The sequence below is a fragment of the Peromyscus eremicus genome, chromosome 2 (assembly GCF_949786415.1).
Source record: "Peromyscus eremicus chromosome 2, PerEre_H2_v1, whole genome shotgun sequence".
Lineage (NCBI taxonomy): Eukaryota > Metazoa > Chordata > Mammalia > Rodentia > Cricetidae > Peromyscus > Peromyscus eremicus.
Window position 1 is genome coordinate 54,074,165 of NC_081417.1, and position 27,093 is coordinate 54,101,257.

Sequence of the window (27,093 nt, forward strand, 5' to 3'; positions counted from 1 at the left end):
GGTATTCAAAGAGAGACATTAATAGAGCTGAGGATGACATAGCAAATTACCACAGCTCTCTAACCCTTTAAATTGCTAACACTGTTGTAATCTGTAATTATAGAAATCAGTGTGAGAATTGTGGCAGTGCATAATTATCTTGATACTTTATTGCTGAATGAATTATTAATCAGAATCAGTCTTGTATGGTATTTGCAGCAACTCAGAAGAATAATGTATAATTAAATTTCATTATTCCTATTTTTGTGTTAATGTTTTATGATGTTGTAATTGATAATTAATTGGCCAAAACTCATACACTACTTGGAAGTTTCAGGTAGCTGGAAAATGTTCAGTGTGCTGGGTTCATTAACTAAGTAATAGTCATTCTGTAAAGACCATGGGGTCTTGTCCAATCTGTATGAGTTTTTAAAAGTGGTGTCTTAATCTTATATTTTTCATGTTTCTTTAAAGCAATAACTGTGAGCATGTACAAATGATGAAGATGTCTTGGAAGCTTTCAAATTGGGTCTATTTTAAGTAATCAAACATAGGTTGTGAATATCAGACTAATACAATGGTAATTTGGTGTGACTCTCTATATATCAGTTTCCATTCTAATTAAACCGTCAGTCTCCATATAACTACAGTGTGAGGAAAAGTAACAGTACCGTGGCCTTAAAGCCGTTTCCTTGCGTTCTTGGTGAGCATAGCCCATCATGTAGCACATCTTTTTAGAGAGAGTCTGGTTTAATCTTTTCCAGTTGTTCAAAACACTATATGGTTTTCCTCCTCGCAGACACATAGACTTAGAATCTGAAGGGATTATGAACGTTTCCTTGACTGGCATTCTAACGAAGAATTCCTGGAGTGAGTTGCTTTTGGTATCTTTGGCAGCCTAGGTAACCAGTAAAAGCTCAGGATCGAAGACTGCCTTTCACTCAGCCTGACTTCTATTGAAAAGCTGCATTGTTGGGCATTGTGTGTGGACTTATGCTGTGCTCTTTGATTTGATTTGAAGAGGCCATGCTTCTTTCTGGTTTTCAAAGTACCTGCTTTAGAAACATGCACTTTTTTTTCTCAAGCATGTGAGCATCTTTTTACATTCAGAGGAATGTTGAAGCATTGTATTAGGGAACTTGACAGTGCATGTGATGTGTTTTAGTCAATCCTTTTCTGAGCAGATTAGAAACCATGGCAGGGAGAACAAAGGGAGTGGGGGGGTGTTTCTGGGATTGCTGTACAAATGCAACTTCACTTTCCAAGAAGATCACAGCTGGATTATTTTTATGGTGATTGCACTTGGTTCTGATGTCTTACATTCCCAATTTATTCAAGAGGAATCTGTCCTCGAGGGCATGAAGAATATGCTTGCTAGATGGTCCTCATGGTTATTGATCTTGGAATGAAGATCAGAAGCCGTCCTCAAATCATTTTCTGTCAACTGCAGGTACTCCACAGCCATGTGTGACCCCAGGGTATCATCACGACAAGGCAGTGCCCCCGCTCAGCTCGACCACACTAAACCACCATTGGACTCTCAGCTGAGGGCCTGGGGGAAAACCTTCTTCTGAGAGCTGGTGCTGCTGGGGGAAAACCTCTTGGCAGCTTGAGGTGGAAGTCTGTGCTTGTAAACAGGTAGGGTCAGAGTCATCTTTCAGAAGCAAGAATAAGGAAGCTGTTGGCAGGACAGAACAGCTAAACTGTGTTCTACAGGGAGGCACCTTGTGTGCAACCAGTGAATAAAGATGCTTTAGGGTTTGTGAGTAGTTGAGCCCTTCCCTGCTTTTTGTGATGTCCCAGTGGGAAGGAGTCTGGAGTGTGTAAGCCAGAGACTGGAGATATATAACCAGGGACGCTGGGGACAACTCACTGAGCAGACAGTATATGAACAAAGGCCTGAAGGTGATCCGAGACTGAGCAAGTCACTTTCGATCCCAAGGCAGCCTCTCCGGAGACTCATGCTCTCTTTATCTCATATATGAGGAGACTCAGAGAATGTAAACAAGTTACAGCGATTCCCAGCTCTAGGAATTCACAGGGTGGGAATTCCCAGGTGTTTTGTTTTGTTTTTTTTGGGGGGGCGGGTTTCTTGGATCCACTGCTGTGGGGGTAAAACACAGGCGTCTAACCACACTATTACACTAAATACATATGTACAGTTTGAGAACTATTGTAATTTGAAGACATAAGAAATTATCCAGAGAGCCTGAAGTAGGCAGGAAGTGCCAAAAGTAAGAACTGCACATGTGACAAAAATACAAACCTTTGTCAGTCTGGGACTGAAAGATGAATTTAAAAAGTTTGCCCAGTAGAAAAACTAACTTTTTATTTGTTTGTTTTTCAAGACAGAAAAAACTAACTTGATTGACTACTTACTAGGTATTGAATGAGTAAACTAATGAACTAATGAGCAAAATGTGCAATGGTTTAATCCTCAGAACCCGATCAAATAGATGCTCTTTAACACACTTTTTTTTTAAAGAGTGGGGAAAACTACAGCAAAGTCAAGCTAAATGGCCTGCCTGAGGTTTTTCAGCAAAGAGTGACAGGTAGGCCTGAAATCCAAGCAGTCTGGCTGTGGCCTGAGCCCATAACCATCGCCTCCCCATACCGTGTGCACCTGCTGTGCTTGGGAAACACTGCACTCCACCTCAGGTACTCTTCCCACCACTGTGCGAGCTTGTGTGTGAAGTCATTCACTCTGTATGGCAACTGAATGCTGATGAGCTAGCCTTACCCAGAGTTCCCATGGCTTTCTGAGATGACAGCATGATCAGCATTCACATTCAGGCAGGCGGGCCCCAGAGAAAGCACATACATCTCTACTAATGAAGGAAGGATCAGATTTGTGTAAGTGCAGCAGAGAGAAAGCAGGGGAAGCCTGTCCCAGAAAGAGGAGTATTCAAGGCACGTGCACGTAACAAATAGGAAGGGGTGGGTGTTGTAGGAAATGTTATTAGATATATAGCTGTACACGTTCCCCATCTGCCAGGCACTTCTTTTAACATCAGGGAGAAATATATCAGAAGTAAGTATCCATAAGAGAAGACTTTCTTGATATAATAGTGTGTAGATTTAAAGTAGCGATGAGGATGGTTCCTGATGTAAGCCAAGTGCTTCATTCTATCCAGAGCTCTCTTAGATCCATTGCCTTCTGTGACCTTCATGGTCCCTGGGGGACACTGTGGAAAGCAGGCTACAGTGATGTCATGGCCAAAGCTGCCAAGAAGCGTGAGAGCCCACCCTTTGTCCCATCCTTACAGCCTTGAATGGAGATTAAGCAAATTGGCCTTTTACCCAAGTTAAAAAGAAAATGTGTGCAAAGGAAAACAAGCACCATTCTTCAGCCGTCCCCATTTACTTCGATATGAGAAATTCTCTAATGTGTACAGAATTACAAATTTATGTAATGTACAAATAGTTGTTTCTCATGATGGTAGTTTGGGGCTGAGGATATAGCTCAGTGATGGGGCAGTTGCCTAGTACAAAGGGCCTTGCATCTGATCCCAGCACCACAAAAAAAAAAAAAAAAAAAAAAAAAAAAAAAAATGAAAAAGAAAAGAAATTCTTATTTGTGGAGTACTTACTACAAAAGTAGCATCCTAAATACTCTGTTGTGTCATCCCAGGTAGTCTTATTCTATAGATGGAAAGAACAGGAGTTACAGAGGCTAATTAATGTGCCAACAGCTGTCATCTAGGAAGTAGACAAGCAGGAATCAAATGGAGCCCTCTATGTAGGAAGGGAGGAGAAATGGGAAATGGGCACTGTGTGGGATCAAGCTAAGCCACCTCTGACCGCTGGCACACCCAGATGGCTTTGAGGTGCTCATGCCTGACCATTCAGGCAAAGAGTATTTTCTACCCCTACAACAGTGTAAATTTTGACTTTTTGTAAAGAATAAGAAAATAGAGCTGGAAAGATGGCTCCCTGGTTAAGAGCAGTTTCCACTATTTGAGAGGGACTTGGGTTTGACTCTCAGTACCCACATCAGGTGGCTCGCAACTGACTGTAACTCCAGTTCCAGGGGGATCTGATGGCCTCTTTTGTCTCCAAAGGTACCTTCGCGCATATGGTGCACATAAATTCATGCAGGCAAACACACATACACATAAGTACATATTGTTTAAAATGGTCTTTTCTTTGATACCTTTTGCTTTTTTCAGAAGATACTCCATAAGGTAAAAATGTGTGAGTGGTGTGGCATGGTGGTGTGTACTTTGGCAGCATGTTCTGGTTTGTGAAGCATTTGTATCCCTTTGGTAATAAAAGTCCAAGCTCTAAGAAGCAGCCAAGGGTGGGACAGACACCTGGAAAGCTTCATGCACACTCAGCTTCCTCCCAGCCTGCTTTGCTGACCTCTGCCTTGTCCACGTGCTGGGGGGGGGGGGGGGACGACTTTCACCTGTGCTGATCTCCCACCCCCATTTGACCTGTACAGTGGCAGATGGGCCAAGTCCCTGTACTGCCTGATGTGAGATTTAACTGCTGACTCATCTCACCTTGGGAGTTTAATCATGTTTAAGTGGAACAGAAAAGCGAGTAAGGGGGACACACTCCAGTGGCAGTCCACCAACCTTTCTCAGAAGACTACCTGAGTGAGCTTGAGTTAGATGCTGCCAGATTTGGTATGCTGTGTTTTAATTCCTTAGTTACCAGGTGAGTCATGAGCAATCTGAGCCCCCTCCATTCTGTTTGCATTCCTGCAGAGAAGACAGTGCTTCAGAACAAATGTGTCCACAAGATCCAATGTGTGAAAAAAGCAAGTTCTCTCTTATTCGGAACCTTTTTTGTGGGCCAGAAGGATGGTTCAGCAGGTAAAGGTGCTTGCCATGCAGGCCTAAGGATCTGAGTTAAATTCCCAGATCCCACAAAGGAAGGAGAGAACTGATTCTTGAAGCTTGTCTGTTGACTTCCACATGCTTACTGTGGTGCACACACGCACACACGGTCACATGCCATACACACTCATGATATTGATTAATTACATCAGAACAAAAATACAGGGAACATTCTCTGTGAAGGCTGTATTTCTGCAGCCTTTGAAACTGTGGCTCAGTTTGCTTTCACTCTGTAAGCTGTGTGTGCTCTAGGAAGCCTGGGAGAGCATCAGCAGAAATCACGGGAGTGAATAGTCACCTAGCTCTGGATACTCTTTACATACAGGCAGACCTTTCTGCTTACTGTGTGTCTAGGGGTGGTCCTGCAGCACAAAGAAGGACTTAGCTTCAGTGATGCACTCTCTAGCATTCTAATCATGGTCAGTTGAATCTACCTTTGGTAAGCTCCACATCTTAGCATCTGCAGACAGTAACGAACCTGTGCTGGCCACGGTGACATTACTGATAACTACCTCTGGAATCCAATGCAAACTCCCATCCAGTATTGCCACTGGCCTGGTGGCTAATTTTTTGATGTTAATTATCATGGCAAATCACTTGAAACTGACTCAGGAAAAACAAAATTATTTTTAATTAGAGCATTTCGGTGTTCTGTTCTCACCTCCGTCCTCTTCCTCTCCTCCTCTTCCGTGTCTGGCTCCCCAACCCATCTAGAGCCCACTTACAACTGAGTTCAGTTCCCCCAGTTCTGCCTGAGTGCTGACAGTCACGATGAAGCTAGAATCGGGCAGGCTTGCAGTCCCCTTTTTCTACATTTGACTATCTGTTGTCTCTTCTTAATCTTTGATTCTGTTGTGAGTTTTTGACTCGGTTCTTTTTTGAGACAGAATAATTTCTGCTAGATTCTGGGAACTCCCCTCCCACCCGATGGAGACGTTTTTGGGGAGGAGAAGCGAGCCCCTGGTGAACTAAGTGCTCAGTGCAGCACGGCAGCGCCTTCTATTAAAATGTAAAGTGATCCGTTGAGTCAGCCTCCCCCTGGTTTGACTCAGACGCTTTATGGTGCACTTTGCATGTCATTTCTCTGTAATGATTTCCCCATGGAGAAGGGTGTCTGATAGAATCCAGGCAGACTGAAGATTGCTCTGAGTCAAATGGATCTTTTATTCTTTTAGTATTAACCCTTATCTCTCAGTTTCCCATCCTCAAATTTTCCCTGAAGGAACCTTAATGAAGTAAACAGGCTCCACCACCCTCATCTGCTTCCTAATCACTATTCACAGATTCTTCTCACGTTAACAGCACGAAGCTCTAGGGGAATATTCTGCTGGCTAGAAGGGGACATTGAGAGAGCATATTTCACACAGATGCCCTGATAAAGAAAAATGTAGAGAGGAGATGACATTTCTCTGTCCTCTAAGAGGCAGATGCTAATGGGAAGCAGAAATTGATTTATGAGAAATGAATATAAATGGAGAGCATAGCCAAGTGACACCAGAGACCAACTGAATGTAACAGTTTGGAAAAGAAAACTGGCCAATAGTAGAAAATAGTGTCCTGACCCAGGACACCAGATCACCTGCACCCTTAGGTGGGAGGGTTGCCACAAAAGAACGACGAAAAGAGAAAACTGTCCAAGGGGAGGAAGAGTTCCATGCTAGATGACTCAACAACTGCTTGACCTATCTGTGTCTTCTCAGCTCCACATTCTTCTGTCACTGTCCTCTCTTGCCCACACCTGCACCATCACCCAGCCACCACTGAGAGTGAGCACTCATGTTGGATACTGCCTGGCATAGAGACCCATGGCACTTCAGTGCCTGCATTCATTTGACAGTAATAGTTTGTTCAGTGCAAGCTGTGGCCTTCTCCTTGGCCTCCTAAACAGTGTAGTCCCACCTGAGATGGCTGGGCAGAGAGGACCAACATCCTCTTAGATGCTGCTGCAGAGTCAAGTCCTGCCTCCCAGGAAGCACTGTTTGTCTGCCGTGGGAAGAGAACAGGTTTCTCTGCCCCCCACCAGGCACTGTATTCTACTAGATGTGAAATCGGCTTCTGATTCACCTTTGCCTTGGACTGACTGTCTTTGTAGACAGGGAGGTTCCTGGAGTCAGGGAGAAGCTCTTTCTTTCTTATCTCCCTTCGAGTTACAGACTGCGTTTTTTTTTTTTTCATCCAACGAGTTACATTGTTTCCAATATATCTAACTTCCTTTCAGGAACTGTGGTTAGAAATGCTTATGTTTCAAGACCTCCCCAAAGCTCTTGTACTTTTATAAGGAACACAGAGGACAGAAGTAGGAACACTTCAAGTTCACCTCTTTCTTCGTGTTACAAATGAGAAAACAGAGGTACACAAACAGGTTTGGCTTTTGTGAGAAAGAAAAGCATAGGATCTCTGAAAATAGTTTATGGTGGAACAGAGCCTGGGGATCCTGGACCCTTCTAGTTTCTGGGTGACTTTGTTTTTGTAAAATTGATTGTAGAGGCGGGCTGGAGGGAAGGTGGGGGGGGGCGTGAGGGGGGAGAACGGGGGAGTCTGTGCCTGTATGTGGAACTTAATTGTATTGCAAAATGGAGATAAAAAAAAAAAATTGATTGTAGATCCAAAAACAAACACATAAGTTCCGTGCTAGCTGGCTCAGATAACAAGCATTTATTTCCCAGTGGTGCAGGTTGGAAACTTGGAACAAGGGTACCAGCAGGTTAGGTTCTTGGAGGGACTCTTGCTGGTTTAAATAGCCATCATCTGATTGTGTCCTTATGTGGTAGAAAGGCAATGAGGGAGGGGTCCCTAGTAGTGGAGCTAACCCTGTTCGTGAAGCATCCACCATCATAACATGATCTAAACACCTCCCAAAGCCCTGCCTCCAAGATTATCATCATGCTGGGAGGCAGGGCTTCAATATGTGAATTTGTTGGGAATATAAATAGCTTATTCCATAATACTAGGTGTTGAAGATTTGTCCATTTTTAACACAATAGTGGAGATGGGATGCATGTTAGGATTTTTATATTTCTTCTATAGGCTAACATTCAACATTAGGTTTATGACATTAAGCTGCATGCCACACGTGGCTCCAATTTGCTCTGTTATTCCACAATATAAATGTATTATAAATACTGTATACCTCAGTGCTACTGACAGACATTACATTGTTTCTACTAGAGGGTTATTATAAATAATGCTGCTGTGAATGCTCTTATAGAATGTTCCATTTAGGAACTCAGGAGTGTCTCCACAGTATAACCTTGGAATGGAATTGTGGGTCATATCCATGTACGCCTTCAGCTTCACTGGACAATGCAAGCTGTTTTCAAGAGCTATGGAACCAACCATCAACAAATAAAAATTCCTGTTGCTTCCCAGCATCAGAAACTTAACATTGTCAGACTTTTCTACTTCTTTCCAAGCTGATGCTTACGTGTTATCTTTAATTCTGGACTCCTTTAGATGGATCCATACGGTCCGTCTCTACCACTGTAATATATTTTCCAGGTCAGCTTCTGGGGCAGGCCCTGACTCCTCACTCAGATTATATTTAAATAGGAAAAGTTAGATGTGTCACTTCGCTCTTACTGGATACTTTGGAGTTTAGAATGTTTTGTATTTTGATCTGTGTAAAAGAACAAATGAAACAATCACCAGAGATGTAGAGCCTCTCGTGATTGCTCCCTGTGCAAATTTGGGTGGGTTTTTCAGCTGTACACTAAAAACTATTGCCACAAAAGGGTTAGTAAATCGAACTTCCTCCTGGAAGGTCAAGGAAAATGGACATTTATACTGACCTAGGGGAACCATTGAGAACTACTAAGGACTCCATGATGCAATTGTAAGATCTTCAGTTGTAGGACAGCCTTAAATCTCAGTCCCCTTGGCACTAACCAGAAGACTGCAGATGGAGTGTTTGAGTAAATGAAGCAGAGGGACCGTTTTTAGCTGCTCCGCGGCAGGCCCTCCCTGTTGCTGTCTGAGGCATTAGTGACATTAAGTGACAAGCACTCACCTTTCCATTAGGAAACACTGAAGTTGAACTGCTTTCCACTTTCAGTAGGAAGTTTGACGTGTTTAGAAAGTGTTTCCAATCCAAAAGTAATACCAAAGCCATTTCAATAGCTCTGTGTACTCGGGGGTCTCTATAGATTTGGTAACTTTCTCCTCTAAAAACTAACCCTTACGGATTTATAGTAACTAACTCTTTAAATGCCTGATAAAAGCAGAAATTCACTCAGCAATTACTAAATAATTTCGTGTTTGATTTACAGAAGTATTTACTTAACGCGCTGTTCTGGGAGAAAGGGGTGGGGAGCACAGGAGAAACGGTTTGTAATTACTCCTTTCCTTCACCCACAAGGCATATTCATTTTTTTTTTCATCTCAAGCATTCTAGACATGACAGGTTGTCTGTAAAATTTAACGTTCTACTTTTTTGTGAATTGCAGCTTTTCAGATTTCCCACTGTGGATTTTTTAACTTGGTGAATTATAATACTTTTAACACTAAAACTGTTAGACACTTTACTATCTGCATAAGATCCAGTAATGAATGAAGAACGGATAAATTAAGAAAAGAGTCTGCATTCATTAATATTGTATTTTTGACTGATCAGAGTTGTGGTCTGTGTAGCTTCTTTGGAGGGGATGAACATGCTATGATAATATAGTAGTAATTAGCGTTTCCTGCTGAACCATATGAGGAAATGATTGGGGTGTGTGTGTTATGCACATGTGCAGCTGGGGTTTTTGGCATGCGACAAGAATGAGATCCAGCCAAAACCCAAATCAGAACCTTTGGAAAGCTTTCTCACAATCTGACTTCAGCTAATGTCTACATACTTTAACACATTGTCTACTGCTTAGAGTAAAGACTAGCTGTCAGACTCCTGCATGCTATTCTGGGATCCTTGCTCCCCACACTGTGAAGTGTTTCATTCTTAGATCCTGCGATCCCTGCTGATTTGCTGCATTAGGCGGCAAGTGTTGCTTAATTAACATTAGGAATGAGGGGAAGCAGAAAGCAGAGTGCACAGTGCCGCCGTGATGGATGACGAGCCAAAGGCAGATCAGCGTTCAGAGAAAGCACGTGATGATGGGGATGAAAGGGATGCACAGTGTGTTCCATCATGCTTGGAGAGAGCGGGAAGAAGAGTCAGCGGAGAGGTAAAGAATAAGAGGAAGACAATGGAACAGTTATAGCAGAAAGAATTATCCAAGAGTCCGGTAACAACATCCAGAAAATCACCAGATAAAAGTCTAGCAACCATTTCATGATAATGAACTCCAGTGTTTGCCCAGTGTTTGCTAGTTTTGATGTCCACTTGACACGGGCTAGCGTCATTTTGGAAGGGAAAAAAACCTCAGCTGACAAAATGTCCCCATCCGACGGCTCTGTGAGCAAGCCTATGAGGCATTTTCTTGATTGATGATTGACATGAGTGGGCCCCTCCCACAAAGGTAGAGACACTCCTGTGTGGGTAGTCCTGGATGGTACGAGAAGCAAAGCAGTAAGCAGGGTTCCTCCATAGCCTCTGCTTCAGTTCCTCACTCCAGAATTCTGCCCTGACTTCCCTCAGTGATAGACTGTGATGTGGAAATAGAAGTGAAATAAACCTTCTCCTCCTCAAGTTGCTTTTGGTCATGGTGCTGGGTCATAGCAATAGAAACCCTAACTCAGACATCAAGAATGTGGAAGACCCTGGGTTTGATCCCCGTCACCACCTCAAACTAGTTTTCAGTTTATAGTGTTTGATGAACAGCATTAATATTGTTTAAATGTCTTCAAAACTTACTTGAGGATTTAGCCAGAAGAGTAGATATCCATGTTAATGTCACTTTTATAGCCTACTTTGCCAACTGGAACTCCATATATGGCTATAACCCCTTTCTTTTCAAAAGCCATCCCTCTTAAGAAAAGGTTGGGTCCTCGAGACCCTCCTCTGAGGGAGCCCAGCCTCACTTGGATCCTGGAATATGATAATCCACCCTCTGCCTTGTTTTACCACTATCCATGGTTGCAGCTTCCTGGTGGGATGTGATTTGTCCTCTTCAAAGTGATTAGGACTCCACTCAAGCCCCAGCGGAACCTTGGCTGGATATCCCCAGTGACATATGTCCCTTAGTTCATGTTTGCTTGTTCAGGTGACATTCCCAGAGCAGACTAAGGGCTGAAGCCACCAGCAGCATCCTGTCTCCGTGCTGCACCCACCATGTGTCCTCTGCCCTTGAGTTCCCAGTTCCTAAAAGAACTTTACTTCAAGAAAGTCGTTGCCCTTCCTAGGAATAGCATGGTGCATCCTGGCAGATCTTCCTGATTTGGGATCTGCAGAGCAGGAGACGAATCCTGCTTCTTCCTGCATCCCTCCAGAAACCTTTGTGCATTGTCTGTTTCATTTCCTATAACCGGCTCTCCTGAGACAGGTGTTTATTTGATGCAACTTCTACAATAAAATATATTCACAGATTGTCTTCAGAGGGCCAAAGAAAGATAGTGTCTCTCAACTAAAAGGTCATATCCCACTCTACCATCACTTAGGACAGTGGTCCTCAACCTTCCCAATGCTAGGACCCTTTAACACAGTTCTTCATGTTGTGGTGACCCCAACCATAAAATTATTTTTGTTGCTACTTCATAACTATAATTTTGCTACTGTTATGAAGTTTAATGAAAATAGTTTTGTAGATAGATGTTTAGCAAAGGGGTCACGACTCACAGGTTAAGAACCACTGACTTAGGTCTATTTCCCTTATAGCCTCCTGAACTGCCATAAGATTTTAGATTCGCGAGATCACAGCTGAACTGGTGGTCCATGGTTTACATTTTTTTAAAGCTGGAATCAGGTGCAGACAAAGAGAAGCGTTTGTCCAAATCCACAGAGCAGGTCAATGCCGTGGCTGAAGCAGAGGCCACTGCTCCTTCCAGTGCACCTCACTTCATTGCTCTCTGTATCTCCTTCCATTTCATATTTCACTCAGTTGATGGCTTTGTATTCTGCATAGAAAGCTCCTGAGTCCATATAGTCACAGTGATATCGATTACCCGTAAGTAAGTGAGGTGCCCTTTATAAGTCCCCTTCTGGTGAATTTAGTGTGTCACCTGTTTCTTAGAACATTAGTTGCTCAGCCAGGTTTTGAGTGTTGCCTGCTACATATAACCTGTTCTAATTTTTAAACTCAGTACTTTGTGTGGACTAACAGAAAAAAAAAAAGGATGTAATAGGACCAAAGGTAGTAATTTGAGAACGGAGAAAAGAAAGCAGGGTTGAGACTTGATATGGTAGATAAGAAAAACCTAGACACATTCCAAGGAAATGAAGCTAATTAGGAGACAGTAGAGAAGCTGGAAGGATGGCTCAGAGGCTAAGAACACTTGCTGCTCTTGCAGAGGACCTGAGTTTGGTTCCCAGCACCCACATCAGTGGTTCCTAACTGCCTGTTACTCTAGCTCCAGGAGATCCAGTGCCCTCTCCTTGCCTCTGTGGGTACCTGCACTTATACTCATATAACCACATGTCTTAGTTAGGGTTTCTATTGCTGTGATGAAACACCATGACCAAAAAGCAAGTTGGGGAGGAAAGGCTTACACTTCCACACTATAGTCCATCATCAAAGGGAGCCAGGATAAGAACTCAAACAGGACAAGTCGCTGGAGTCTGGAGCTGATGCAGAGACCATGGAGGAGTGCTGATTACTGGCTTGCTCCTCATGGCTTCCTCAGCCTGCTTTCTTATAGAACAGGATCACCAGCCCAGGGACGGCCCCACCCACAGTGGGCTGGATTGATCACTATTAAGAAAATGCCCTACAGCTGGTTCTTATGGAAGCATTCCCTCAATTGAGGTTCCCTCCTTTCAGATGACTCTAGCTTGTGTCAAGTTGACATAAAACTAGCCAGGATACCACATGCAGACATACACACATATACATAATTAAAAATAAAATAAATCTTTTTAAAAGGAAGGCAGTAGAAAACACTTGTGTTCTTTACTAGAGAGTAAAGAATTTACCAGCAATTTCCTAGTGTTAAACAGACAACAGAGACCTTGATTTTATTCCATGCCTTAAGATTGTTTAAACTGGTGTGTCAGTTATAATGTTACTCTTCTGATTTCATTTTTTAGTGGATTATGAATAATCAACTTTACAAATACTTCATTTTTTTAATTTGCATGCCAAAGAACTAATATGCTTTCCTCACAAGACTTTTTGTAAAGCCCATTTGTAGCAGAGTGTAGTTTACACTGTATTGTTAGCAATGATACGTTATTGCTTGTAAAGTACTAGAGAAGTTATAACCAGTAAATCCAGAGTGCCACAGAGATGGCTGGACTGGGGAGGGTGGTAAAGGCAGCACCAGGTTCGATCTCGGAGCTCATATGGTACAGGGAGAGGACTGACACCTGTAAGTTATCCTCTGATCTCCGCATGTACACTGTGGCAGATGCACACACATACATGCACACACACACACACACACACACACACACACACACACCATTAACACATGTGTAGAACAATTTTTAAAAATAAAACCAGGATTTTTTTTTCTAGCCAAAATTGAGCAAAAACCTGAATAACTATTAAAAATAAAATACATGCCAGTTGTGGTGGTGCACGCCGGTAGGATTTGCTGAAGGAGGCAGAGGCAGGAGGATCACGAGTTCGAGGCCAGCCTGGGCTACAAAATTTTCAAATAAAAAAAATAATAAAATAAAATACATGAAATAATGCTTTTCAATATACTAGATGCCTAGGCAAATAGCTCAGCTGACAGTGTGCTTACCATGCAACCAATAGGATCTGAGTTTGACCCGCTGAACGTATGTGACACAGCTCTGTGATGGGCTGAAGGTGGGGTGCAGTTGGAAAGAGCTTGTCTAGCATGGTGTTTCGTCCCTGTAATCCAAGCACTCAGCAGGTCAAAGGAGCAAAAGCTGGAATGTGGAAGAGACGTAACAACTACCCAAAAAGCCAAGCAAGGTGGCACACGCTTATAATCTCAGTGCTGGGGGTGCAGAGACGTCTCAAACATGGGGAAAGGCTTGCCAAGAACAATCAGAAGGAACTTAGAGTTCAGGAAGGCTAGGGCTGTTGCCTGTTCTTCAGAGCCGGACTGGAAGACCTGGATTTAAGCAGACACAGAGCACAGTGCTCACATGTGTTGTGAATACATAGTGGAGACTAAGGAGCCCCAGACTAAATGCTGCTTTTCACACAATCCCAAATGCAAAACCTGAAAGGTTCCAACTGCTCCCAAGAACTTTATCTGCGTCTTGCAACAAAGCTCAGAATTTTATGTCATAACACAAAATATCCATCGTCAACAAAATTGAGTCCAAAATTTCACGGACAGTGTCTGATATGCAGTCAAGTATGTTCAATAATGCGAAGAAATGAGGACTGTGCAGAAAGATCTGAACCAGAACCAGTGCAAATACCAAACACCGTGCAATAGTGATTGTGGTTTTGTTCATGTTAAGTCAGACGAAAGATTAAAAATCTTAAGGAGAGACACGGAAGATATTTTTAAAAGACCCATGTTAGATTTACTTATCAATATCTAAGGTCACGGTAGTGAGATAAAAATTATATTACCTTTGATAAGGATTAATGACAGAATAGCCATGGCAGAAGACACTACTGAAATGGAGACCACCCAGGCTGGAGTGAAAGGAATAGAGGAAAAAGAACGAAACACTTTCAAATGAGCGGGGCATTTCTGAACTGGTAGACAGTGTCTCCCTGGCAAGTCTTGGGCCGTCTTAAGAAGGGTAGAGGAGGAAACAGCAAAACTATTTGACAGAAGCACGGGAAGATGATGTCTGAAGTGTCTTCAGATATGAAGGCTCCGAGCCCACAGACCCAAAACACTGGAGGGAGACGGCACCAGTGCTCCTCATGGTCACATCCTTCCACGGGGAAAGGCGTGATAAAGAGAAAACCTTAAATAGGGGGAAGAGGAACAAAACAAGGTGCTGGACCACTCCCTCCACTCTCCTCCACTCTCCCCTCCTTTCTCTCCCTCCCCTCTCCTCCACTCTCTCTCCTCCTTTCCCTCCCCTCTCTCCCCTCCTTTCTCTCCCTCCACTCTCCTTCACTCTCTCCCCTCCTTTCTCTCCCTCCACTCTCCTCCACTCTCTCCCCTCCTTTCCCTCCCCTCTCTCTCCTCCTTTCTCCCCCTCCCCTCTCCTCCACTCTCTCCCTTCCATTCTCTTTTTATCTCTGAAGGTTCTTGCTGTGTGGACTAGGCTAGCCTCAAATTTGTGGCCTTGCCTCAGCCTCCCCAGGGCTGGGATTCTGTGGGCAGATTCCTAATTGAAGCAATGCAAGTGAAAAGATGTGGAGTGAAAAGAAACCTCATCACCACAGCAGGAGCATCTGTGAAACACCTGTTGCCAACATCATGCATCCTGGTGAAATAGGAGATGTTTCCCCCTTAACATCAGCAAGGCAAGGGATTTGATTCTCATCGCTTCTGCTCAGTGTTACACTAGAGGCACTGGTCCATGGACAGGAAGAAAAATACATAAAGCATCCAAATTAGAAAGGAGTTACCGTTCTTATTTACAGACGGCATTATCTTCACTGTAGAAATGTCACAGAAGCTTCAGGAAAGGCCTATGAGAACTAAGAAGCGATTTAGGTGAGGTTTCAGGATACAGAATCATTACTCAAAATCGTTTCTTTGAGGTAGCTTAGTGGTGGAATATTTGCCTAGAATTCTAGCAAGAGGCCCTGAGTCTGATCTCCAGCACTGAAAAGAAAAAAGCGCTTGTATATTAACAATGAAATTCAACAGTTGATACTTTAAAATGATATTTGAATGCTTAGGTATAAACCTGAGAAAATACTAATTAATACTCATACAGCACTAAAAATTTATTTTAGATTTGACACCAGAAGCACAATATATTTCTTGAAAGTTACATAATTGGTTTTATCAAGTGAAAACTTTAAGAATAAATATTACAAGAAGAAGACAAGCAATGGACGAGTGGAGGAAAATATTAACCTGTCACATAGAGGACTGTTGAGAGCAGTAAGAACTCTCCGAGGTCCACAGGAAGAAACAGACAACCTGGTTTGAAACGGGAAGTGTCTAACATGGTGTCATGTATATTCCCAGCACTCATGACACAGGCAGAGGTAAAAGGATCGAGAGTTGAAAGCTAGCCTGGGCTAAAGCAAGACCCTGCCTCAAGAATTAATTTTAAAAATTGAAACGGGCAAAGTATCTGAATAGGCAATGAGAAATAAGCACTTGGAAGTAAGTGCTCAGCATCTTCAGCCATTACAGGAGGTAAATCAGAACCACAGGGTGGCATCACAGTACAGCTACAAGGATGCTCACAGTTACAGAGGTTGGCCATGCCAACTGTTGGCAAGAATGTCAAGAACCAGTGCTCATATACTTCTAGGGAAAGGTAAGATGGCACAGTTGTGTGAGAAAACAATGGCAGTTTCTTAAAAACATGAACTTGTACAAGCCCTGTGATCCATCCACCTTCGTGGATCCTTCCCGGGAGGAATTCAAGTGCCTCTCTGTGTGACGGCTTAAGCAATGATCGTCCCAGCAGCCTTAGTTATAGTAGCCCCAAACTGGAAACAATCCAGATATCCAGCAGTGGATGTGAATGGCTTAAAACGGAGACTAGATCCACACAGTAAATACAATTCAGCGATAACATAACAAACTTTTCTCTTTATTAATTTTTAGTTGGCATGCACCATAATGGATTTTGCCTGTGGTATTTAGTTTTTAATATTTTTATTATTTGATCATTTCATAAAATATATCTTTATCATATTCATTCCACCTCTTGTCCCTAACTCCTCCCAGAACCATTTCTACCTCCCAAACCATGTGTCCTCCCTCTCTCTCTCTGTCTCTCTCTCTCTCTCTGTCTCTGTCTCTCTCTCTCTCATCCAATTCAATTTGTGCTGCCCATTTACTCATACTCTGTGGTCATCTACAGGAACTTCCAGTGGACTTACCAGAGGCCACACATTTAAAAAAGACTGACTCACCCTACCCAAGAAGTGATCAGCTGCCCATAGCGCCTCATTTCTGGGTCGGGGCTCATGAACCCTTTCTCCCTCTACGCTAGAATGTTGATTGACTTGATACCGTGCAGACAACCAATGCTGCTGTAAGTTCATGAGTGTGTCAGTCCTACCAAGTCCTGCCAAAACATTGGTTTGCTCCGATTCTCCCCAACTTCTGTCTCTTAGAATCTTTCTGTCCCTCTTCAGCATCATCCCAGAACCTTTGAGAGGGATTTAGCATAGTTCTCTCATTTGTTCTGAGCATTCCGTGACCTCTAGTCTCTGTACTTTGACCAGCCGTAAGTTTCTGCATTAAGCCACCCCTCACTGCACAAAGAAACTTCTCTGATGAGGTTTGAGAGCTTCACTGATCTATGGGTAGAGAAATAAGGAGGTAGAAGACAGTCCGTTTAGCAGGATAATAATAGTAGGTTCACCTCTGGGCCTAGGAGTTCTCTAACCATAGGTTCGTGGCCAAATTTTACAGTACCAGGCATTTGTTTCCTCCTGAACAAAAAGCCTTAAACTCAATCGCAAAGTGATTGGTTACTCCCATAATGGTAGTGCCACTACTGCACCCATGGGAGTATCTTTTCATGCCAGTTATTGTAATTTACAGGGTTCTCAGACTGTTGATGACATTTTCTCCCAGCGGCCTACATAGCACCTTCCAGTACTATGAAAGCTAGCCAGCTGGGAGAAAACTTCCTGGTCAGTACTAACTTGATTTTGTCATGTCTTGTGACAAATGTGTATGATATCTTCAACAATAAGGTTTTACCATCAAGTTCTGGTGAACAGTCAAAACCAATAGTAATATCCTATATTGTTTTAGAGGTGTCTGGGACACTACTGGGATTTTTATTTGGCATCTTGTGGCTTCTGGGAGGAGCATAGTCTCCCATGTGGGATACCTCCAGTTAAACATGTTTATACACTTATATATTTAGGAAGCTTATAAAATAGTAGATTTCCATATGACCTTTTCAAAAATCCTTAGTGTTAGTTATTCCTGCCTCCTCTGCCCTACCCTCCCATCGCTCTCCTCACTTAAACCTCCCTCCCTACCATGATGGTATTTTCATAGATACAGATCATATACTTTGCTCATGTTTGATCCCCTACCCTCACCTGTCCCTCGTTCTTGCTGGTGTGTGTGTGTGTGTGAGTGTGTGTGTGTGTGTGTGTGTGTGTAACTCTAGGTTCTGCATATGAAAGAAAATTTTATCTTTCCCTATTATTTTCTCCTGTTCTCTTTTAATATAGACCCTTTCTAATTTCATATTTAAATCTAGATTTTGCACATAAGAGAAAACTTGCAACATTTGTCTTTCCAAGCCTGCCTAATTTCACTTTCCAGTTCTACACATTTTCCTGCTAATAATATGACATTCTTCTTTAAAGCAGAATAAAGCTCTGTTGTGTATGTGCCCCACGTTTTCTGTATTCATTAGTCTGTGTGTTGGCATCTAGGCTGTTTCTTTCCATTTCCTGACGGTTTGAGTAGTGCTCCAATAAATACAGATGTGCAAGTATACCTAAGAGTTATACATCTGTATCATATGAGTAGTCTAGGTTTAGCTTTTTGACACACCTCCATGCTGGTTTCCATATTGGCTGCACTAGTTTACATTCTCACCAACAGAATGTAAGGAGGAACAAACCTTTGATATATCCTGCAGCAATCGGAGATGACAAAACAATGATTCTGAGTAAGATAATTCAGACAGAATCAGCAGTGTTCCATCTAACTGTAACTCTAGAAGAGGCAAACAGATGTCAGAAAGCTGAGCAGTGGCTGCAGGGCTACTGAGAGGGGGAAGGGCTACCGCAGACTGAGTGATGATGGTATGTTCACCTTGATTGTGTCGAGGGCTTCCCAGTTGTAGACAGATGTCAAATGGCAATAGCATATACTCCAAATATTGCAGCATCATATACTAAAGCTGTTTTCAAACGTGAAAATAAAGGCAGAAGAGAGAAGGGCGTGCCACTGGGGTGTATGCTGGTAATAAGCATTACTGAAGCCTTAACCTTTGGTTCAACCTTTGTGGACAGTGCATTGTGAAAAATGCTCCCTGGGTACTTTTTAAAGCAAAGGAGTCTTTGTAAATCTTACTTTGAATGTATCTTTTCTCATGGTTCCTATTGCAATAATGTTTCCTTAAAGATGTTCATTGGGTCCTCTGAGATAATGAGAGCATTTATTCCATTTCCCAGACAGGAATGACTGCCATGTTGTATTGCTCACACTCTGCCATGCAGGGTAGAGGACAGATGGAATAATAGACATAACTTTAGTGCACATACAATCTAGTGAGTTCGTTGAATCATATCTCAGGATTTAATAGTTAGTCTACTTAACATCTTTGCCAAATTTCAACTTAGGAACTTACGTGTACTTCATCAAAACAGCATTTCAAATACTTCAAAAATTATTTGTTCCCTTTTAACACAAATCTCAGTAATTAGATTGTTTATACACACAAGTTCCATTTTAGCCTCCTAATGAAATCAAAACTACCCAGTGTTGAGGTCTTCCACTAAAAGATGCAGGGTAAAGAGAGGCAGTAAGTGGAAGGGAAGCAATAGGTTGCATCTTCCAGATGTTTCTGACTTTGTTGTGCCAACCCAGAATGACTGTGCTGCTTAGCAACCCTGCTCCCCCTCTGCCGGGCTCCTGGCTGGGGGACCTAGGAGCTCTGATGGTCCTCCTTACCTCCTCTGTCACTTGTGGGATACTGACCCAGCCTTTCTTTCTTCCAGGGTTTGAACGGCATGTCTGTGGATGAGAAGCCTGACTCCCCCATGTATGTGTATGAGTCCACAGTCCACTGTGCCAACATCCTCCTCGGCCTCAATGACCAACGGAAAAAGGACATTCTCTGTGATGTGACTCTGATTGTGGAGAGGAAGGAGTTCCGAGCCCACCGGGCGGTGCTGGCGGCTTGCAGTGAATACTTCTGGCAAGCCCTGGTTGGACAGACGAGAGATGACTTGGTGGTCAGCTTGCCTGAAGAGGTACAGTTACTTGGTGTGTTTGTGTGGTTGTTACAGGAGGTTTATGGACTTATTTTTTTAATTGCAAAGAAGGAGGTAGAAGTCACATGTGCACTAGGCCACACTGATGTCCACATCACCCGCGTGTTGGCTTGTAGCATCATCGGTTTCTGTTTAATAGCCTCAGGAGTACAAACACAAAGTGAGCGTGCTTCTTTAAGGGAAGAAGCGAGCCTCACCTGGGGCCCAGGCCCTCCTAGTTTCTAGTTCACTTAAACTTCGGGTTTTGAATAGTTCAGCCTCAGTCTGATGCAGTCCTCTGTGTAGGATTTGAATCACTGCTATTTCTTCTCTCTTTCAAATGGATCATTAGATTTCCCCTGAGAATAAAACAGTGGAAGATTTCACAGGACCTTCCTTGCTTAGGAAAAAAAAAAAAGCAACCAGCACTTCTCACCATCAATGCAGTGAGATTCTAAGAAGTGTAAATTTGCTTTTCTCATTGGTATTGAAAATATCCCCTGCTCAGGTTTCTTAACTGCTTTGGTGAATTCAGTCATTTTGGTACTGTCATTTGGGGACATGAATAACTGGGCTTACTCTGTGCAGAGGTGACAGTGGTTTGAGAAGCAGGGGTACCCAGAAGATGGGCTTCCCACATTAAATTGATCACTCTTCAAATGGCTTATGATTCCTCAATCATTCTGAGTCCCCATCTTTTCAGAAGACTGGGGATAATGCTGAGCACCCCTGGGCTTTTCACGCAGGACAGAGTATTCTCTGTGTAGCACCAGCATGGTGTGCAACTCCAGAGCCATGGGCAGCCATTTGCAAGCTGTGCACTATACAACCTGCAGAGGCACAGCTCCCATCCACCTCCTCGTGAACGAGGTCCAGGATTCCTTCCTCCACTCGGCAGCTTCTTCACAGCAGTCTCACGAGACATCAAAGACCCAAAACATAAGGAGTTAAAGATTCCAGCTGCCACTAAGTTCCAGGATCGAAAACCTAGATGCCTTCAGAAACACAACAAAGACGTTCTTGAGTTGATAGTTATATGTAAAACAGTAGGGAGTGGTGGATGATCATCCGCACCACCGGAACTCATCCAAATCTAACATGAAAGAAACTGACAGAAGGGGATGGAGATGCAGCTCAGTGGTGGAGCACTTGCCTAGCATGTTCAGTCCGCAGTGCTAAAAACAAGATGTGTGAGATTGAAGAGACACCAGATTCTAGTCCCTTGCTAGACCATGTTTGTGACTGCCTGCACAGAGCAGAATGGCCAGCTGATGAACCGTATCAGTTTGAAATAGCTTCACCTAGGCATCCTTTCATAATCATCATAGACGGCTCCATTCTCATTTCTTGTACAGTCGTGTGAGAAGGAAAAGAATAAACGATTCAAAGATGAAGTGACCAGGGTCAAGTCAGGGAGTGGACTGTTAGGTAGCAGGTAACAAGAGAAGACAGAGCAATGGCAGCTGTGGTGTGGTCCTGAGCAGGGTGGGCGTTTCCCAGCTGAACTAAATGGAGGAGTAGCAATCAGTGAGTCGTCTCTAGGTTTAACTGAGATCATAAATGTAAAGGCTTTAAATCCAGCCCATCCTGTAGCAGGCCATGTGTCAGATGCAAGTCTTCCTTCTCTAGATGGGAACAAGAACACCTTCCTTACTTATTCCAACTCTAGAATTCTCTGGAATTGTTGACAGAACTTCAAGTAATTCAAAGTAGTCTCAGGAAGTGATGCTCATTGTTTATTTATTAGTGTTTTCTATTTGAGAGCCATTTCGTGTGTGTGTGTGTGTGTGTGTGTGTGTGTTTGTGTGTGTGTGTATTACTCATTTCCAAAAATAAGATATTGAAATATATACACAAATGAAAATCTTACTTTATGTAGTAAGTCTTTGCTCAGTGACTATGTTAGCCCTACCTCATCCTTCCCTAAGCCCCAGCCTGTTCCCAACTATAAATTGAATCCTGGTCTACTTAATCTCTCTGAGCCAGGTTCTTACTTTTAAGAATCTCAGAAAATCTGAAGCCCTTAAATTATTTATCAGAATATAATACCTGTCCAGCAAAAGGTAAAGAAAGCCAAGTTATAAATAAGTGTTACAAAACCTGAAGTTTCTTCTCCAATCAAACCCTTGATACAAATGCTTCTCTCCATGCCATCACTCACATCTGTTCAGAGTGAAAAGACCCTGACTGCAGCCACAGACATCCAGTGAAAGTATGCTTGACCTGTATGGCTGGACTAGGTACGAGTGAATTGGCTATAGTATCTGTCTTGTTGCTTCTGGCCCTAAACAGTGACTTTTGTCCCTATAGTCCCTGTGTCACCCGTGTGTTACTCAGCTTTCTGTCACTGGAAAAAAGTACCTGAGAAGAACAACTTCAAGGCAGAAGAATTCTTTTGGTTCACCACAGCAGTCCATCATCCCTTAGTTGTGTAGTTTCTAGGCCTGAGGTAGCACAGAGCACCGTGCCAGAAGGGCACAGTGGAGTAGAGTTGGTTGCCTCCTAATGGCCGGGAAGGAGAGTAGACAAAGAACCAAGCCATTTACATCCTCCAGGAAGCCACCCCCGTGACATCCTTCCTCCCACTAGGTCCTGCCTTCTATAGTTTCCACCCCCTCACGGGGTATCTTAACATGTGCTAAGTGAAGACCCTGATAATGGCATGGAGGGAGGTCAGTGCCACATCCGGGGCTGTTCTGAAGACAGAGCTTACGGGATGTCCTTACAAGCTGGATGTAAGAGTGGAGAGGAGGAAATGAGAAATGGTTAGCTCCAAAGATAATGGAAGAACCATGTTACCATTAACTGAGATGAGTCAAGACTGGGGAGTAAGTTTGTGGATGCAGAGGGCTGAGCAGGACTGGGAGTCCTGTGTGAATGTGTGGAGTTTGAGATGCCTGTTCACATCCAAGTAGAGTGTGTAATGCCCAGTTTTGTTTATTCATATATATGTATGTATGTATGTATGTATGTATGTGTGTGTATGTATATTCATGGGCAAAGTCTAGCCTGGAGTTATGAACTTGAAAATCAGAGTATTAAAGGCCACTCAACAGTGTAGAAGCTGCTTGGAACTTCATTGAGCACTTGGCGGGCAGATGCAGTAGGAGCAGAAAACCGACCCACCTCTGTTCCACAGAACAGAAGGCCCAGTTTCAGCTGCCTGTAAGGCTGCTCAGATTATAGTGAGCAGAGACCTGGGCCAGTAGCTGGAGGGAAATAGTTTTTCTGTTAAGTAGGAAAAGACCCCACCATACTTGCACACCACAGCAAACAGTACTAGTGTTTACCACACCCACTTTTCTTCCTTTCCTGGACGCACAAAGAAAGGCTCCACTGGTAGTCAAGTAGGCCATGTCACTAAGTGTAGCCAGTGGCATGAAGATGGACCGCCTTGTCACTTCTGGTCTGAGACTGTTAACAGTGGCCTGAGTCCTTCTTGACTTTCCCCATCAGTTTAGCTGGTGTCCAAGAACTTCGTAAAGCTGAAGCCCAAATCCCTGAGTCACGGTTGAAGGACAGCCATATGGCTCAAATCGCTTCAGTTTTTTACAATTTCGTATGTATATACAATGTGTTCTAATTACAGTCACCCTCATTACCCTCTGCCATCCCTCTTCCTTTCCCTTGAACAGAACAAATACCCCAATGGCTACACCTATAAGAAATTGATACTTACCCACTCTACCGCAGCCAGCAGCCACAACCATTAGCAGTCCTTAGCTTCTCAGGACGGGGTGGGGCCTCGGAAAACCTCCTCTAGTCTCCATGAAATGTTGGAGGGTCCGATCTTGTGCAGTTATCCGTTGGCCACATTGTATCTGGATGGCAACATCTTCTGGCATGTGTCCTCATCCTCTGGCACTTACGTTCTTTTTGCTCCCTCTTGCTCTGTGTCCCTTGAGCCTTGAGGAGTTGGCTTGGGTGTCCCATTTAAAGCTGTACATTCTCTTGTCACCTACCCAAAGCACCTTGACCAGATGTGAGTCCTGCATTAACAGTCGCCCTCTGCAAAAGGGAGACTCTCTGTTTCACCACATCACATTCTGACATGACTAAGGAACAGACTTCCGTGTTAAGCTGTTAAAATCTAGTGTTTTAAGCCAGGCGGTGGTGGAGCACAACTTTAATCCCAACAGTCGGGAGGCAGAGGCAGGCACATCTCAAGGCCAGCCTGATGTACAGAGTGAGCTCCAGGACAGCGAGCACTACACAGAGAAACCATGTCTTAAAAAAACCAACTAAACAAACAAAATCTAGTGTTTTAAGTTAGGCATGTTGAAGCAGACTTGTGACCCCTGTAAAATGAAAAGCATTTGAGCCCAGCCTTGGCAATAGAGAGTTTCAAAGAAGAGGGAGGGAGGGGGGAGGGCAAAAAGAAAGGAAGAAAGAACTGATGTTTGATTGGTCACTACAGTAGAGCTAACCAATTCCAGTACTTAAGCTAATGGAAAATTTCCGGAAGGAAAAGAAAACTTGATTGAGTCTCATGGAAACAGAACAGATGCCCTTGAGTGCACAGGAGATAGGGTCTACTGAGCAAGGGACTGATTTGACTTATCTGAGTGGTGGGGTGGACCTGGGTGATCTGTGAGATGTAACCCCGTGTTATAGGTCTCTGGTCCTTGAAATTTTCTAGGTTGGTGCTGGAAGGAGAGAGAAGTAGTGTTGCTGGCCAGGAATTGAGGAGATGCTTGGATTGGGACACAGTAAAAGATCATGGAAATGGGAGACAAGCTGTTAGGAAAGGAAAGAACCATAAGCCTCCAGAAAAGGCACCCCTGCCAGACTGCAACTCATCTGTGTCAGCACCCCTAGTTATAAGAAGATGTCTTACATGTTCATAGGAGGTGGTAGCCAAAGAGCCCAGAGGACAGTGGAGAGGCAACAACCTAGAACATAGACAGAGTACGCAAGATGCAGACAGATCGTGAGTCCTTAACTATTTCAGGGTTTGTAGTCCTGAGAAAATAATTTCATTTAATGACCCCAGTTTCAATAGGAGTATGCAGAGAGTAGCAACGCTAGATCCCAGCTTGACAGGCAGGTTGCCATTCAGATTAATGAAACGTGATATGCTCGACTTCTTGGAAGGCTGGTGCTATAGAAACAGTAGGTGTTATTATTCCCATAAAAGGAGAGAACAGTCTTCTCCGGTGAAATGGCTCTTAGCTCAGAATCCTCATTAAAAGCTGTGTTGCAATTTTCCAAGTTGCATTAGTGAGACTTGGCAGGAGATGAAAAAAAAAAAAAAAAAGCAAATAAATAAGAAGTCAAAATATTCCAGGCAACTACTTACAGGCAAGTAGGAAGTTTTCAGGTGCTAGAACCGAGTGCTGATAATGCTGAAATGCCTAAAGGCAGAATGTATTTATAGGAAGGCAAAGGTGACTTCCAGCCCTGACACTGGGGCCTTGGTCTCAACGGGGGTGAATGAAAGGAAGGCCCTGGGCAGGGAGCTTGGGCTGTAACGATGTTCTCTTTGGAGGCTGCAGGGTGCTTCTAACAGCAGGGAGAGTCCAATGCGGACAGCCACAGCAACAGCTAATTTTAAATGAGACACATAAGCTGTTTTCAAACCTGTTGCTTTTTTTTTTTTTTTTAAATCCTGAGGCCAGTGCACCCTATTTAAAGAAACATTCAGAAACATGTTCCTCTTTTGGCATAGTAGCAGGACTTGAATATACCAAAAACCAAGAGCCATATAAAAAGTATTTTTAAGTGACCTGATTTCAAAGGCATTTTAAAGGATTCTTTTCATTATACCTGTTTATCCTTGATATAAAATGACCACAGTGATCAACATTTGATAGGGATCTCTAACACGCCCTTCAACCATAGTGTTGTTCAAATTAGATTTTGTAAAATAATTTGTATATTCATTCATTTTTAAACTTTTTTGTATATGAACAAAATATCCCTTACATTTCTTTCTTTCTCCTACAATGGAGACTCTTAGCTGTTTCAATTAAAGTTAATAATAGCTTTGAAGACAAAGTTCAGAGCTATAAAGTTCCTCACTTGATCAGTAATCATAACTATTATTTTGTCATATTTAATCATAGGACCCAGGCCTCTAACAGAGTATTTAATTAAACTTTTAATTCATGATAAGAAGTTAAATAGCACTTGAGAGAGTTTTTAAAAATTATTTCACTTCCCAACCAGATTACAAAAAAAAAAAAAAAAGGGTGTGATAAAGAGACAGGGTGGCTGGCAGCCAGGGAATTGTAGGTCATGTCAACAGGAGCTGGCAATAAGCCACTGTCCAATTAGCGTGGCTTCGTGGCTGCCGAGTAATCACTCCTGAGTGGATGGGTGAGTCACTCGCGATGTAGTGGCACTTCATTTAATCCAGCACTTCTTAGAACAGCTTTCTCACTCGGTCATCGCCTGTCCTACCTTGCCAGTGAAAGTGCAGGGCTGTGCAGGCGAAAAGCCCAATGGAAGAGAAACTTAAATTATGTATCTTATTTCTCTTTGCGTCCTGAAAACTGAGATTGCAATTAAACAGGGAAAGCATGGTGTGATTTTGCAGTGAGTCACAAGAAAACACAATTTCCATACAAAAATATCCAAAGTTGGGGTCCTGGAGCCTGGTTTTGTTCCATCTCTTCTTTGGCAGTTTGAACATCTGGCACAAGTTCGAGGATATCAATGAAGTTACCTAATAATCTTAATGGATTCACATTCCATTCAAAACTTGGAATGTCACCAGACCGCTGCAGGTTTCGGCTCTTTTGTAAGGGCGTTCATGGCATTTCTGGTGGGTGTGCAGTCATAAACACAGAAAGCCTTTGAAAGACGGCCTTCTTACATATGAACACCTTGCAATCTTGGTCGGACGGACATGCAGTGAGCCAGGAAATTAATTCAGGAATTTTTAAATAAAATGTATCATATCCAAGCAGGGAGTGATGTGTGGTTGTCAATTTAAAAAGAGAGTGATTGCAGTTCTTAGGAGCACAGACTTCTGTGCACTAATTGGTTAATGCCAAGCATTGTGTGTTTTAGCTCTTAACCAAATCCCCAGGCCACATAAAAGATCGCTTTGTTTTGTTTTGAGAATTGGAGCAATTATGTGCTATTATGTACTGGCACTCTTCATTTCCTGTTACCCCAAATGTGTTCCTTTTGTCCCCATTAACTTGGTGCACATAGTAAAATTCATCACTTTGCCATAGACTTCTGAAATATGTTGAAAGTCC

At 43.0% G+C, this 27,093-nt stretch overlaps 1 protein-coding gene across 2 annotated transcripts in view; it reads left to right on the forward strand.

Moving 5' to 3' along the window:
• Positions 1-27,093, forward strand: part of Bach2 (BTB domain and CNC homolog 2) — a 152,399-nt gene that overhangs the window by 56,726 nt on the left and 68,580 nt on the right. Inside the window, exons 1-2 of one of the 2 annotated variants that reach the window (XM_059255704.1) lie at positions 4,716-4,799; positions 19,631-19,885. In XM_059255704.1, coding sequence (XP_059111687.1) covers positions 4,788-4,799; positions 19,631-19,885 — 267 coding nt within the window. In that variant the 5' untranslated portion in view covers positions 4,716-4,787. Of the gene's footprint in view, positions 1-4,715; positions 4,800-19,630; positions 19,886-27,093 lie in introns of those variants that run through there. The other variant, XM_059255705.1, reaches the window with a different exon arrangement.